Source organism: Eptatretus burgeri, chromosome 16 (assembly GCF_056783735.1).
Source record: "Eptatretus burgeri isolate ZD-2024b chromosome 16, Ebu_testis_v1, whole genome shotgun sequence".
In the NCBI taxonomy this organism is placed as follows: Eukaryota; Metazoa; Chordata; class Myxini; order Myxiniformes; family Myxinidae; genus Eptatretus; species Eptatretus burgeri.
This window is the reverse complement of record NC_140976.1, coordinates 53256961-53269826: the sequence shown is the minus strand read 5'-3', so window position 1 is coordinate 53269826 and position 12866 is coordinate 53256961. Positions and strand designations below refer to the sequence as shown.

The window sequence follows — 12866 nt, the reverse complement described above, 5'->3', positions numbered from 1 at the left end:
GATGGATGGATAGCCATATTTAACTAATCTGGCAAGATAGCTCTTTTGTTAGCAAGCTTGCAATCACGTTGTCTGGTGTGGGTTTGAATCTCAATTTAGTCAGCAGCTTCAACTGCAAAATTAACATGAAATAGCAATCAGAGATTACAGTATGTTTGATACAAACATATGACTTTAGAACAGATGGAAATGTATAGAGTCGGATGGCTCGTGTATGAGTAGTTAGCCAATATCGATGGAATTAAGTCGAAAAGCGTTAGCTTCAGGATTGTCCTGTTTAAATGTGCACCACACAAAGGGCGGTGCGTGGTAATAATTATTAGGGTTTAAAATGAAGGAATCGTATGTGCAACCTTTTGTAATCCCCCTGGGTGAGGCACCGGTATCAAGCTTTCGGAAGGTGAGAGGAGTTTTGGCGGAACGGTGACCTCGGAAAGAGGGATGGGAAGAGCTTGGATCGCCTCGCGAAGGGTGGAGGTTTCATCACCCCCGAGAGGGTGGGGTTTGTGTCGCCTCACGAGAGTTGAGTTGGGCGCGAACGTTTCCTCGCCTGAGGGAAGCGTCCTGTGCTTGTCTCCCTGCTTTCATCATCCTGGCTGCCTGCCTGCTCATGTCCTGCCTTCTTCCTGTTCCTGCCTTTGCCATGCCTGTGTGCTTCATCGTTGCTGCTCATGGTGGTCGGTGTGCTTCGTCGCCTGTTTGTCATCCAGCTTTGACGTCTCCACAGCAGCTAAGGCCTCACCCGGGTTTCTCGTTTCCCACCCTATCTGTGATCAAGTCTGGTGTGTGATGCCTTTCAAGTTGTTACCTCCTCCACCGATAGTGGAAGGAGGTTATATTTTCACCCCTTTCTGTCTGTCTGTTTGTTTGTTTGTGTGCAGGATATCTCAAAAGTTGTGGATGGATCCGGATGAAATTTGGTGGGCAGGTTGGGTGTGTGACAAGGAAGAATTGATTCAATTTTGGTGAAGATCCGGATCCGATAATTTTTTTCGTGATTCTTCACCATTCAGAGATAGGGCTGAACTAACATAGAGCATGACATCTCAAAAAGTTGTGGACATATTCGGATGAAACTTAATTGGTGCATCCGTTGGGTGTGTGACCACGACAAATTTATTTGAGATCCGAATCCGGATATGCTTCACCGAGAGTTATTTAATTTTCAAAGTGATTCTTCAACGTTGATTGATAGGGCCAAAAACGATATAGTCCTGTATAGCATGATATTTCAAAAATGTATTGGGCCTGATATATTCTCATGGATCAGGCATTACATGGCAGAGGTATGTGCTCCACCAAGTGCCCTTCGAGTTAATAGATGTATTCACATTTCAGTCAAGTCAGGTCAGGTATGGGAGCATGCGCCGGAGCAGCGCATCGCTGCGTCCACTTTCCGCCGGTACGCCAGGGGCCTCCGTCTGGCCATCCCCCAGGCAGATGCCTGGGCCATCCCCATCTCCTTGAGATGCTGATCAATGTGCTGCAAGCACGAGGAACATGATCGGCCCATTCGCCGGCTCCACTCACGAAGCTCCCTCGCTGATAGAATCTGGTGAGCAGGATCAGTGTCAGAAAAACGAGACACATTTCAATACAGACACAGCTGACGCTCACCGACTCTCCAGGTAACAAATACAAATCTCATTTGAGTCTCTCTCAGCAACCGCCTGTTGGACACAAAGTCTGACCAGTGAAAGCCAAGGATTCTCCGAAGAGACCTGGTGCCAAAGGAATTGAGTCTCCATCTCAGATCCCTTCTCAGAATCCAAGTGTCACATCCATATAGAGCAAGACTGGAAGCACCGAGGACCTGCAGACTTGGACATTCGTCCTCCCACACAGGTACCGGCATCGCCACACACCATGATCCAGTGAATCCATGACTCCCCAGGCCTGACCCAGATGTTTATTGACCTCTGGCTCACAGCCAGCAGAGACATGAATGTCACTGCCAAGGTAAGTGAATCTCTTCATGACCTCAACATCCTTGCCACAAATAGGTACAGACAGGATAGCAGCATCCAAGATGTCATTGAAAGCCTGAATCTTAGTTTTGACCCAGGAAACCCATAATCCCAGTGGCTCCGACTCCTCATTCAGCACCTGGATGGTCCCCAAAAGGATATCGAAAGTCTCCGCAAAGATGACTGCATCATCTCCGAAATCAAGGCCAAAGATCTTGACATTCTCAAACGATGCACCGCAGCTTGATCTCTCCGGCATCCTCCCGAGAATCAAGTCCATACAAGTGCTGAAAAGTGTGGGGGCCAGTACACACCCCTGACAAACTCCAGAAACAACTGGGGGTAAGTCAGAGATGGCATCACCACATCTAACAGCACTCTCAGTACCAGAGTAGAGTTCAGACATCAGATCGATCAGTTTTGCTGGCACTCCACGAAGACTTATAATCCTCCAAAGAGCATCCAGATTCACTGAATCAAACGCTTTGCAGAGATCAACACAGGCTGCAATCAGCCCCTGCCGAAACTCTCATCTATGGTCGGTGAGGACCTTCTTCTTCTTCTTGTGTATGGCAGCTTAACTGCCAGGGTAGCTATCATTTCTTAGAAGCACGACTGTGTCGCTGATGCAGTGCCCCTCTACCAGTACACACTGGTACTCATTTCGCCGACCTCGGAAGTATGACAGGCTGAGTCAACCACCTGGTGTATTAGTTCAGCGGCCAACGAGGCTTGAACTCAGGATCCTAAGCCACCACCCGAACCACTAAGCCAACACCAGGCTGGTGAGCACCTGAAGAGCAAGGATATGGTCAATCGTTAACCTCTGGTGTAAAGCGTGACTGCTCTGGACGCTGGTGCTCAAGCAGATGGTGGCGAACCCTATCAATAATTATCAGAGGAAAGACCTTGCCCGGCACTGAGAGCATCACCCCTCGGTAGTTGTTGCAGTCTTGGCGATCAACCTTCCCTTTCCAGAGAGGAACAACAAGGTCCCTCTTCCAATCAGTTGGGATGATGCCTGTGTTCCAGGCAGAGCACAGAACTGCATGCAATAACATGAGTGCAGCATTTCCACCAGCCTTGAGAAGTTCAACATGGATGCCAAAGATCCCAGGAGCTTTACACCATTTCAACCGGTTCCCTGCAGCCCGTGTTTCCACAAACGCAGGTGGACCACAGTTGATTGGAGGGTCAGCAATCGGGATTGTCACACCCTTCACATCCAACTCAACGCCTGGTACAGCCACTCAAAGTAACCGGCCCAGCGGGCCTTCACTTCGGACTCCTCTGTCAAGAGCCTACCACCCTCCGCTATAACTGCAGTACACTGAGGGATGGGCTTGGATGAACACAATGCACGAATTCCCCTGAAAGCAGGATGAGAATCGCTTGACCACAGGTGATGCTCTACCCCCCTCACAGATTCCTCACACATAGGCCTCCTTGTCCACCCTTAGTGCACGTACAGTTTTACGCCTCTGCTCCCTGAACAGCTCAGCTCTGCCATTCAGCCTAGCACCGTGACTGGTCAATGGTATCTAGTGTCACTTGAAAGACAAAATTCTTCTTCACCCTCCGGTGAGTTCCATGACATCGACCGGCAACATCAAGGATGGTGGTCTTAAAGGCACTCCACAACTCTTCAGGATCCCCCAAAGCACCCAGACCCCAATCTCCACTCAGCCTGTTCGCAAAGTCCTCAGCTACCCTCTCATCATTGAGCTTGCCAACATCCAGCCTCGGCTGGGGTGGTACCATTCTCCTGGATTTAACTGCAACTTCAGAGTTGCTACAACAAGCCGGTGGTCAGTATTGAGGAACTGAGCATTCCGGTGGACCCTGCAGTTCTGGATCATTTTCCAGTGACCACCAATGAGCACATGGTCATTCTCCTTTGCCACACCGCCAGCGTTGGAATACCAAGTCCAGCAATGAGCTTGTAGGCGCTGAAACCATTTACCAGCCACCCTAAGTCCATGACTTCTTGCAAAGTCAAGGAACTTAGTGCTATTCTGGTTCACAGTTCCAGACCCCCTGAGGACCAACACATGTCTCAGAACCATCCCTATCAGTTCCAATCGATGCATTGAAGTCTCCCAAGACTGGAAGGGTATCTCGCCTGGGGCACTGATCAACCACAGACTCGAGCGTGGAAAGAAATGCATCCTTCATGGTGAGATCACTTGCCTCAGTCGGAGCATGTACAGAGATCAGGAAATGACACCCAAGGAGTGACGAATCCCTAGTCTCATAATATGCTCGTTGACCAGTGTTATCTTGATGATCATTGGAGTCAGCTTATTGGACACAGCTTCAGCAACTCCTTGGGCATGGTAACCAATAGTAGTTGTAACCAGCTGCCACGATCCCGCCGCAATCCGGTCTCCGAACGTCAGAGAGTACTACAATACCGTTGTCCAAACGCTTGAGCTCAGATGATAACAGAGACAGGTGATCATCCTCTCTTTGGAATAGGACATTCCAGGCACCCACCCAAATGGACCGCCTCAGGTTAACCCAAGGAGACCGCCATCTGGTGAACGACACCTCAGCACCACCCCGACACACACTGCCACAATCTGACCCTGGATGGTTACCCCGTGGTTTCCCTCCTATCATCAAAGATTGGGGTTCCCGAAGGCTTTGCCCCCATCCCGTTATCCGGTGAGATGCCCTGCGAAGGGAAGCTTAACAGGAGGTACTCCCACAGTCAGATGTTTTGGAATGCTTTTAGAATGTTTTGCAGAATGAAGGGTTTTACGGTGGCCAGAGTGCAAATCCTGCCACCAACCTCCTAATAAAATTAACCCAACTGCAGGAGGACGTCCGCAGACACAGTTGGGCGCACTAGTTATGGATGGTCTTTGGCTCACAAGGAGCTCCTCCGCCCTTTGACAGGTTTTGTTCTATCTCCTGCTGGTTGTCCATATCATACACCCTCCTCACCAATAAATTTGGTGGGGGAGACGGTTTAGTCGACGACAACCAGACCATGGAACAAGTTAGCACAGGTTTACATGGTACCTGTTGCAAGTCACAGATCTAATCTGACCTGACCTGACCTGACCCTTTCAGTAGTGTGTAATTAATAGACACTCACCTTCTGTACAGACAAACGGATGCAAATTCAATACCCTCTCGTGTGCTGAGGGTAATAAATGTGGGACTGTCATTCTCATGAGATACCAGCAGGGAGTGCTGCATGCTGGAGCACGCTGTCCTTATGGGATCATATATCCCATCTGTCCCCTCTGCATTTAGGTTGAGGAGAATAAAGATCCTCCTGAATGAATTATTTAAAGGAATAGGCCATTATGGTCTGGTAAATTTGCTTAATTCTCCGCTTTTAGTGAACTGGATAATTCTTCTGAATTAAGCACTACTTGCAGAATGATGGGGTGTGGTTGTGGGACTGGCATGATGGGCCAAATTACCTTTGTGTGATGCCATTAACCCATTACACTGTGTACTTTCAGTGGATGATGCTGGACCAAAGGGGAAGAAGAGGATTTATGTTTGGATGAGACAAATTATTGATCTCATCATACCAAAGCAATTATGACAAGCAAATGTCATTGTTTTGAACAGAAGTAAGAAAGCATAAATCCCAAAATGTTCAGGACCTAAATGAGAGAATAATCTGAGTGACTAATATTAAATATCCACATGGCAGAGGTGAGAAGCATAAGAGAGGAGTGCACCTCTGGAGAAAGTTATGATAGGGAAGCGAAGGATTTAACAAATAGAAAATTAAGAATGAAGTTTTCAAGATTTGTCGCGTTGTGGCACGTACCAAGGCAGCGGCTCGGATGTTCAACTGTCAGTGTGCGTTACGTGATGCCATGAATATGTGGGTTAAAGCAAGATCCTGAACACTCATTGGAAAGAGAAAATAGGAATTGGATGATGGGTGAGGACATTTATTTTGGATTAGTGGGATTGGCTGAGATAGGTTTTTGATGGAAGAATGATGTTAATGGTTGTCATTTTGAGAAAATTGGGCAAATGACTTGGCGTGACTATTTCCTACCGTTGTGCCATTGTCAGAGTAATGCATCTGACAGGTAATTTTTCCTATGGAGTTAAACTGGAGATGGAAGAGTATATGATTGTACATGTTTGGGATTCATGTGCTCCACATTTGCAAACCTTGACCGACTCTTCCCGTGCACTATTTTGATCAATGTTCATTGCCTTTTTGGTGTCTCCCCCTTCTTTTCTCTTTCCCACTGCCTACCGCCCCTTTATCCACTCCCTACCGCCCCTTTATCCACTCCCTACCGCCCCTTTATCCACTCCCTACCGCCTCTTTATCCACTCCCTACCGCCTCTTTATCCACTCCCTCCTGCCTCTTTATCAACTCCCTACCGCCTCTTTATCCACTCCCCACCACCTCTTTATCCACTCCCTACCGCCTCTTTATCCACTCCCCACCACGTCTTTATCCACTCCCTACCTCCTCTTTATCCACTCCGTACCCCCTCTTTATACACTCACTCCCGCCCCTTTATCCACTCCCTACCGCCTCTTTATCCACTCCCTACTGCCTCTTTATCCACTCCCTACCGCCTCTTTATCCACTCGCCACCGCCTCTTTATCCACTCCCCACCGCCTCTTTATCCACTCCCCACCGCCTCTTTATCCACTCCCTACCGCCCCTTTATCCACTCCCTACCGCCTCTTTATCCACTCCCTCCTGCCTCTTTATCCACTCCCCACCACCTCTTTATCCACTCCCTACCGCCTCTTTATCCACTCCCTACCCCCTCTTTATCCACTCCCTCCCGCTCATTTATCCACTCCCTACCCCCTCTTTATCCACTTCCTACTCCCTCTTTATCCACTCCCTACTGCCTCTTTATCCACTCCCTACCGCCTCTTTATCCACTCCCCACCGCCTCTTTATCCACTCCCCACCGCCTCTTTATCCACTCCCCACCGCCTCTTTATCCACTCCTCACCGCCTCTTTATCCACCACCTACCGCCTCTTTATCCACTCCCGACTGCCTCTTTATCCACTCCCTGCCACCTCTTTATCCACTCCCCACCACCTCTTTATCCACTCCCTACCGCCTCTTTATCCACTCCCTACCCCCTCCTTATCCCCTCCCCACCCCCTCTTTATCCACTCCCTACCCCCTCTTTATCCACTCCCTACCGCCGCTTTATCCACTCCCAGCGCCTCTTTATCCACTCCCTACTCCTCTTTATCCACTCCCTCCCGCCCCTTTATCCACTCCCTGCCGCCTCTTTATCCACTCCCTACCGCCTCTTTATCCACTCCCTACCGCCTCTTTATCCACTCCCTACCCCCTCTTTATCCACTCCCTACCGCCTCTTTATCCACTCCCCACCGCCTCTTTATCCACTCCCCACCGCCTCTTTATCCACTCCCCACCGCCTCTTTATCCACCACCTACCGCCTCTTTATCCACTCCCTACCGCCTCTTTATCCACTCCCTACCCCCTCTTTATCCACTCCCTACCCCCTCTTTATCCACTCCCTACCGCCTCTTTATCCACTCCCTACCCCCTCTTTATCCACTCCCTACCGCCGCTTTATCCACTCCCACCGCCTCTTTATCCACTCCCCACCACTTCTTTATCCACCACCTACCGCCTCTTTATCCACTCCCTACCCCCTCTTTATCCACTCCCTACCGCCTCTTTATCCACTCCCTACCCCCTCTTTATCCACTCCCTACCCCCTCTTTATCCACTCCCCACCGCCTCTTTATCCACTCCCCACCCCCTCTTTGTCCATTCCCTACTCCCGATTTTTCCCCTGCCTCCTCTTATTTTGTGTCCTTGCTCCCTTTTCTCATCGTTTTTTTTTTTTTGCTTCCCACTACCTCAGCTTCTCTTCTCTACAGCCTTATTTTTTTAAATATTTTTTCCCACATCACACCTCTTTTCCTCCTGTTTTTTTCCCCAACCTTGTACCCATATACACTCCTCCCTGTACCCTTCGATTTTTTTTTCTTTTTCTTTTTCTTTCCTCCATCTTTTGTTTTTCTTTCTCATTATTTTCTCTTTTTTTCTCTTCTTCCTTTCCATTTTCTGCCATTATATCTTCTTTTCATTGTGTTCCTCTTATCCTTCATTCCCAATGTTTTGCAGACCACTGCATGGTCAACTTCATTAAAGAAAATCTCCTTGGATCCTCGCGAGAGTTTCGCAATCGTTTCATCAACCCCATTCAGAACGGCCAGTGCTCAGACTCAACACTTTCTGATGTTCGAGTCATGAAGAAACGTGCACACATTTTGTACGAGCTGCTCGCCGGCTGTGTACAGGTCAGAATAATACCTTCCCGCCATATAACGTGACACTCAACTGGGAATGGTTTGCTTTGACTTATTAAGCACAGTTCATGTTGCATCTCTTTGCCTTTATTATTACCTCTGACACCGAAGGTGGACGGAGGTTATGTTTTCACCCGTCTGTTTGTCTGTCTTTCTGTTTATGAGCAGGATATCTCAAAAAGTTATGGACGGGTTCCGACAAAATTTGGACGATGGGTTGCGTGTATGCCAAAGACGAATTGACTAGATTTTGGTGAAGATACGACACCGATTACTATATATATATATATATATATATATATATATATATATATATATATATATATATATATATATATATATATATATATATATATATATATATATTTTTTTTTTTTTTGTGTGTGCGATTCGTCACCATTGAGAGGTGGGGACAAAAATGATTTTAGCATTATATTTGAAAAGGTTGTGAACAGATTCAGACGAACTTGGTTGGCGAGTTTGTTAGGTGACAAGAGCAAGCCAATTCGATTTTGATTAAGGTACGGATCTAGATCCGGCTTTTCAGTGGGATGCAAAACCTAAACTGTTCATTCTGGCAGAGGTATGCACTCTACCGATTGCAGTTCTCGTTTTTGTTGTTATTATTATGACAACTATTATTAATATCATGACATTCGGAAAGGAGAGTATTCATATTGGTCCCTTCAGAATCCAATCTTAAGAAAATGGACGTGGGGGGGGGGGGTTGTTGGGGGGTTGATAGTATGAAACCCAATCAGGAAATTGGGAGCGATCCTGGAGATTTGCAGCAAATGACGTCTCCTGCAAAATCTATATTCAGGTCTTTCACACAATCAGTGTCAATACATTCAATAAATTGGCCGCCCATGTACTCCAAGTGGTTATGGTCCAGGTGGCATTGAATTTTACTTGCACACGTATATATTTGCGCAACTCGGCTGTATCAGCGCTGTTCCATGCCTGCGCACAACTGCAGTGTGGTAATCTTCACCCTGATGAAGCAGCACATACCGAACGTGGAAGGAACGAAGGAAGTGAGTTTACGAACAGCTTGGTGTCATTTAGCGCAAAACAAGATGGCTCATGCCTCAGGATATTTCAAAAGCAGTAGATTCTGACTGACATTCCTTCCCAGGACAATTTTCATCAAGGTGTCCTTTTTTATGCCATTAATGAGGTCCCGTCAGACTTGGACAGTTTGCAGAGACCTCACTCAGGTCTCCATTTGGTTGCAACCCCTCATGAGGATTAATTGTGAGGAGGATTACCCTTGCCAGAAGGAACCACATTTCAACAGTGCGATCTTTCCAGAATGACCCGCAAACAGCAGTCAAACATTGAATTTCGACCCAGATGGTTTGGAACAGGCTTCAAGCCACTGGCATAATAGCATGAGGTCCATAACGACCACCTGTCTGAATAGCTCTATTACAACTGGAGGGTGAACCATAAGCACCATGTTCATTTGACTCTGGACTTCAAAAATGGGTGTGCTCCAGTCTGCACACAAAGTGATGAGTGATTAATTGTGCCATTAGGCAACATGATCGGTTTGATGATGCCACGGCCTCATGGTGTGGGCTGGCATTGAAGTTGGCCAATGAACTGATCTTGTCATCATTCTGAGGGGTGCTTTGATTGGTATCCCATAAGATCATTCCTTCTGTAGTTTGTCTGTCCCAACAGAAAGATCCCAACTTCATCTTTATGGACGACGGCACCCATTCACTCGCATAGACTGGTCACCACAATCTCTGGACTGGTATCAAATTGAACATGCCAATGAAATCCTAAGGAGGCATTCCTGTGATCAACAAGTCCATGCACAGTATCTAAATCACCTGGTAGTATACCACATACAAAGCTTTCATCCGCAGCCTGATGGAGTACAGCTCTCCCCCCTGGGCTGGTGCTCCTGCCTCTCACCTTTCTCAGCTTCACGCTGTGGAAACCAATGCATTTCGGATCATTGGTATCTCCCGCGATGAGGCTGAGTCTTTTGGCCTCTCACTCCCTCACCGCAGGCAGGTCGGTTATGTTTCTGTCTTCTACCGTCTCCTCTCCGGTCTCACCTCCCCCTCCCCCCCCCCGCTCTGTCTGCGATTTGTCCAGACCATATTTCCGCAGGGTGCTCAAGGTCCGCCAACAACCCCCTTCTGGTAAAACTACCAAAATCACGAATCACTGCTCACCTTCACTCTTTCATTCCTCTTTTTTCCCCACCTATTGAATAAACTCCCACACTCTCTTAAATCGCATTCTTCCCTCCAGGCCTTCAAAACAGCTGTTCACCACCACCTCTTATCATCCCCCATCCAAATCCTCTATCTTTTCTACCCCCGTTAATCCACCCCAAACCCACCTCCTTCAAATTCCCTGCTTTCCTTCCTGAAAGTCCCTGTGGTGTCCATCTTGTATACCCCGTGTTCCCCGCCCCATCCCTGTCCCTTCCATCATGTCTGTTCCCCACTGTTTTGTCCTTCCCACTCCCGCCTCTCTTGTCTCATGCCTCCTTGCTGTGCGTTGTGTGTTAGCTCTCATACGAGCCTCGAGAAGGTATACAAAAAAAAAGTGACCTGAATGAAAGAATGGCACAACATCCCACAGCGAGCGCTGGATCGTCTGATTCGGTCAATGCAAGGCGTACATACTATTGTTGGGGTCAATGGTGGTAACTCATTATAAAAGCCATTTCTGCCAATGTACACCTTTTTGTGATAATTCAGAGACTGATAGCATTGCCAGTTTGCACACTCATTTTGGACAGCCACTTTGTTTTTCTATTTTGCATGACAGTCTAATTTTAGCTGATGTTAACCTCTGTTTATCCAGTGGCCAGATAATTTTATCAATGCCAGAAAGAGAAAGAGAGATAATGGGATGAACTGCAGTAACATACAATAATAGGATTGCCTTTGGTAAAGGCGCTGTCACACCTTGACGATTTAGCCAGCGTATGCCGACTTATGAAAAATTGTCTAAAACGCTGACACACGTCAAATACGTTATGGGTAAGTTTTGTATACGCTAAGAGCACGCTGAAAAACACTGCCATACTTCATAGTACGCTGGCTTTCATCGTTGTACTTTGCGGTTGTCCTCAAATTTTAGCATGCTTGAAATTTTTCGACGTATGCCAGCGTTTGACTCGCACGTTCCGCTACGCTGGCCATAAGTTGTCGGCACGTTATGCGATTGTTGACACACGCCGACACACGTTACTTGTAAGTTACTCATAAGTCGAAACGCGTCGAGATAATGATTAGCCTACCCGAAACTTATTTATAACCTATGAGTAATGTGTTGTAGGCACGTTACACGATCGTTGCACACACGTCAAGGCACGTTATGCGATCGTTGACGCACGTCGAGGCACGTTACTTGTAAATTACTCATAAGTCGAAACACGTCGAGGTAATCCTTAGCGTACCCAAAACTTATTTCTAACCTATGAGTAACGTGCTTTGAACCTATGGGTAACGTACCTCCAACGAATATTGACGTATGTAGACGTATTTGATTGACGTCTTCCGGACGACCACAGAACTTACTGAACGTGTTTCTAATTTACAGCTACCGTATAATGGCGTATTGGCAGCATTTAAAAAAAAATAATAAAAAACATAACTTCCGATATTTCGTCACGTGCCATTACGTCACGTCCGATTTCCTCTTCAGTTTGCTCATATCTTATTCTTAGTTCCTTCTCTGTGAATATTTTCTGTTTGAGGATATTGTCACGTCGACGTCGAAACTTAAAAGCAAATGTCCGAATAGATTTTAAAATTCGTGATTGACAAAAAAAACCATAAAAACAACAACAACAACTTCAGATATTTCATCACGTGCCTTCACGGAACCAAGGAGAAAAAAAGAAAATGTGCCTTGACGGAGAAAATAAGTTTCGGGAATGCTAAATATTACCTCGACGTGTTTCGACTTTTGAGTAACTTACAAGGAACTTGTGTCGACGTGTGTCAATGATCGCATAACGTGCCTACAACTTATTCCCAGCGTAGCGGAATGTGTGAGTCATACGGCGAGTACGTCGTAAAATTTTCAGCAAGCTTGAAATTTCACGACGTACGAGACGTACCATGAAATATGACAGCGTACTTTCAGCGTGTTCTTAACTATACAAAACTTAAGGCCCGGTCACACCTTGACGTTTTAGCCAGCGATGGCAACATATTAAAATGTATGTAAAACGCTGGCTTACGTTGAACTTTTGATGTTTTTTTAAAGATTCGGACGTATTCATAACGAGTTGGTCTTATGTATAACGCATTGGTAACGGACACAGAACGTTTCGTTGTGTTATAGATAACTTATACCAACGAATGCTGAACCTGTTGTCGGCCTACACAACCGATGCCCAACGATAGTCTAACTTAGGCAAAGCGCGTTGCACGCATCGCCGACGATGTCGTGACGTAGCCTATTAAAAGGCTGACGCACAACGATTCGAATCATAACTGCCGTAGAAATGGAAGTGTCAACATCGCGGTCACACCTTGGCGATCTTGCCAGCGTATGCCGACCTAAGAAAAATGTGTCTAAAACGTTGGGGCACGTCAAATACGGT

At 46.8% G+C, this 12866-nt stretch overlaps 1 protein-coding gene across 1 annotated transcript in view; it reads left to right on the top strand.

The window, feature by feature from the left end:
• The window catches only part of ATRX (ATRX chromatin remodeler), a 536186-nt gene that overhangs the window by 462447 nt on the left and 60873 nt on the right, over window positions 1-12866 (top strand). The window contains exon 21 of the mRNA XM_085859788.1: window positions 8094-8269. Coding sequence (XP_085715914.1) covers window positions 8094-8269 — 176 coding nt within the window. The remainder of the gene's footprint in view (window positions 1-8093; window positions 8270-12866) is intronic.